General features: G+C 37.2%; 1 protein-coding gene across 1 annotated transcript in view; it reads left to right on the top strand.

The window, feature by feature from the left end:
* The window catches only part of LOC105536434 (complement component receptor 1-like protein), a 77,430-nt gene that overhangs the window by 50,054 nt on the left and 24,075 nt on the right, over positions 1-3,301 (top strand). The window contains exon 4 of the mRNA XM_011975844.1: positions 651-736. Coding sequence (XP_011831234.1) covers positions 651-736 — 86 coding nt within the window. The remainder of the gene's footprint in view (positions 1-650; positions 737-3,301) is intronic.

The following is a 3,301-nucleotide window of genomic DNA, read 5'->3' as shown; positions in this document are numbered from 1 at the left end:
AACCTCCCCAGCTCAAGCAATCTTCCTGCCTCAGCCTCCTGAGTAGCGAGGACTACAGGAATGTGCCACCATGCCTGGCTTTTTAATAAAATTTTTGTAGAGACAGGGTCTCACTATGTTGCCCAGGCTTCTCTCGAACTCCTGAGCTCAAGCAATCCTCCTGTCTCAGCCCCCCAACATGCTGGGATTACAGGCATGAGCCACTGTGAATGGCCTACTTTAATGAATCTTACTGATAAAAGCCCATCCATGCATCCATACACTAATACTTACAAGGCATAGAAATACATACAACAGGACTACATACACACATACATATGTATATATATGACAGCTTCCCTGCACTCAAGAAGCTTGTGTTGTCTTTTAAGAAAATGAAATGTATAGGAAAAACTGTAATTCATCTTTGATTTATATAAAAATATGTCATAAGGTAATAAAGAAGAGAAAGCCCACCCAACTGAGAAGGCATGGAAGAGAAAATAACAAAGTCCCAAGAACGTGCAATTTGGGAAGGTGACAGATAGTTCTTTGACAAGTGGAAAATGTCCCTCTGAATTCTGTAACAGTGTAATCTCTGGAAGTAGTAATTTAATTGGATAGTTGACCTGCGTCTTTGGAACCTAATATTCCTTATTTTTTGCCTCTAGATACCGACTCATTGGTTCCTCGTCCGCCACATGCATCATCTCAGACAATACTGTCATTTGGGATAATGAAACACCTATTTGTGAGAGTGAGTTGAAATATCCCTTCCTATTTCTTTTACTGACACATTCTAATTTTTCTCTGGAATAATAAAAACCTTAACCGAATTCCTTCTGTGCAATCTGTCCTTCACATGGCTGAAGACAGCGGTAATGTTCTCGAATATTCCTACGGCGTTCCTGGCAACCCTTTCCTTAAGTTCTTCCTTATCCTGGGATGTGTCTTTTCTAATTCTGGGGGCTTAAATACATAAAATCCTTCAAACTTGATTCTACTTCAATAAATTTGAAATTACGGTGGTTCTACCACCTCCAGTATAATAATCATCCTGCTTGGCGAATCAGTAAAGATTTTTAACATTTATGCTCTTCAAGGTTAGTGAAGCTGTGGAAGAACCTGGACTCTCATGCATCACGAGGTCAACACATCCTCTCGAAAGGCACCATGCACTATTAACCTCAGAAGTGGGCATATATTTTAACCTACTTCTTAGAATTTATACTTATGAAATAATCACACACTTTTTAAAGCAGTTTGGTATAAACTTTTCATTGCAGCATCATTTATATTAGTTAAAATCTTAGAGCAACCTAAATATTTTAAACTATGGTTTGGAAACAATCTACTAGGAGGAAAAAGATGTGTTCAAATGACCACTATAAAGAATTCCCGAAGAAACATAAAATAGCTACGCAGAATGGAAAAAAGTATATCCATACACTGGCATGGTATTCAGCCATAAAAAAATGATAGCATAAAGAAGCACTTAATGACTAGAAAGAGATGTGTTTTATGTGGGAAAAGAATCAGATGAACAGCATGTATGGCAAGATCTCATTTTATTAAAAAGTAATACACCTATGTAGTGGAGGGCCAGGCTGACGCTCAGTGAAATATAGTGTATAACATCTTTGTCTTACTCTTCTCTTTAGATAACTTGAAGACTTTACTTTTCTTCTTGGTATTTAAAAATGTTGTTCCTTTTACTAGAAAGTTTATGAGCTTCAGAATCTAAATTTACAAATGACATTGGTCACACATTTGTCTCTGTTTATCCACTTTAAGAAACAGTTTTGCTGTTTTGTAAAACAAATTGGGAAACCTTCCATGTTATTTGAAATCTATAATAAGATAACATGGAATTGGAATAGGAATTTTCTTGGAAATATGAAAAAATAGTAAAATAGAGAAAACAAAAAATATAATAATACACCTATACCTATATTTATGTTTTTATCTCTGTTTCTAGTTCTGTAAACTCTCTATATCTAAATCCTGGTAAATGACTTCAAGTCTTCTTGGAGAAGCCTAGGGGAAGATTTACAATACATGCTTTTGACTGTGTAGCAGGTGCTTCCTCAAAAGAATCCAGTCTCCCATCCATTCGTGCTGCTCTGGGTCTATAAACTGTTCAAGTCTAGGAATTGTTGATGAACAATGAACTTCTTTTACAATAATTCAAGTCAGACTTCTATTCACTTGACCTAAATCTCTTCTGCTTATACAAATCAAATAACACTTTAGTCGGCTATCCATCTACTTCGGTTTTAGAGACTCCATGATCAATTAGCCCAGTAACAATATTCTCTTCAGTCAAATCATTCTGATTGCTGTTTCGGCTCTAATATCCATTACAAGAACCCCCATTGTCTCTGGCAATTAAGTGCTGCCACTTGGACTCTGCCACCCTGAGGTCCTTTGGTCCCCAAGTGAATTCAGAGAACCCAGTTCAATGGCAACACTTCCCATTGTCATTCCTGCCCTGCAGAGAATGAGCCATGGCAGAGGATGCTGAAACTCCCCATGTGAATGTATTCCTCAAGCCTCTGGTAAAAGGTCTATCTTCTGAACCCTCCACTCCTGCACTGTGCCTCACCAGCTCTATCCAAAGATGACCTTCAGAGTGGAATGGCTGTTGCTTAACTTCTGCCTCTCAAATATCAGGCTAATTTCTCATGCTGTAACCCTAGTCCAGAACCATATAGAGAAACTAAGTCTGGAAAACTTAATTCCAAATTGGCCTGGTTGACGCTATATAAAACCCCCAGATAATTATAATTTTATTTAACTCTTTGTCTTCTTTTCTTTCCTTCCCTCCTTCCCTTCTGCCTGCCTGCCTTCCTTCTTTGCTTCCTTTCTCCCTCCTTCCCTCCCTTCCTCCCTCCCTTCCTCCCTCCCTTCCTTCCCTCCTTCCCTGCTTTCCTTCTTCCTTATTTTCTTTCTTCTTTACCACATGGCTAGGATCACCAGTATAACATTGAACATTGGTAGCAATAGGTGTCATCCTTGTCTTGTTCCACATCTCAAAGGGAAAGATTAAAACATTTCACCATTAATCTGGTATTTACTGTAGGCTTTTTGTAGATAATCATTTTTGAATTAAGGACATTCTCACATATTCTCCATTATTAAAAGTTTTTTGTCTTTGAATCATGTTGAAGTTTATCAAACACTTCAGTTACATGTATCGATGTAATTATATCTGTTTCTCTTTTTTCTGTTAATGTAACAAACTGTTTTGAGTACATTTTTGAAAGGCAAATAATTTTGAATTTCAATTTTACATTCTTAAAATAAACCAACTTGGTCATAA

The sequence above is a fragment of the Mandrillus leucophaeus genome, unplaced genomic scaffold (assembly GCF_000951045.1).
Source record: "Mandrillus leucophaeus isolate KB7577 unplaced genomic scaffold, Mleu.le_1.0 Scaffold159, whole genome shotgun sequence".
NCBI lineage: Eukaryota > Metazoa > Chordata > Mammalia > Primates > Cercopithecidae > Mandrillus > Mandrillus leucophaeus.
The sequence above is the reverse complement of the archived record's forward strand: the minus strand, read 5'-3'. Positions and strand labels throughout refer to the sequence as shown.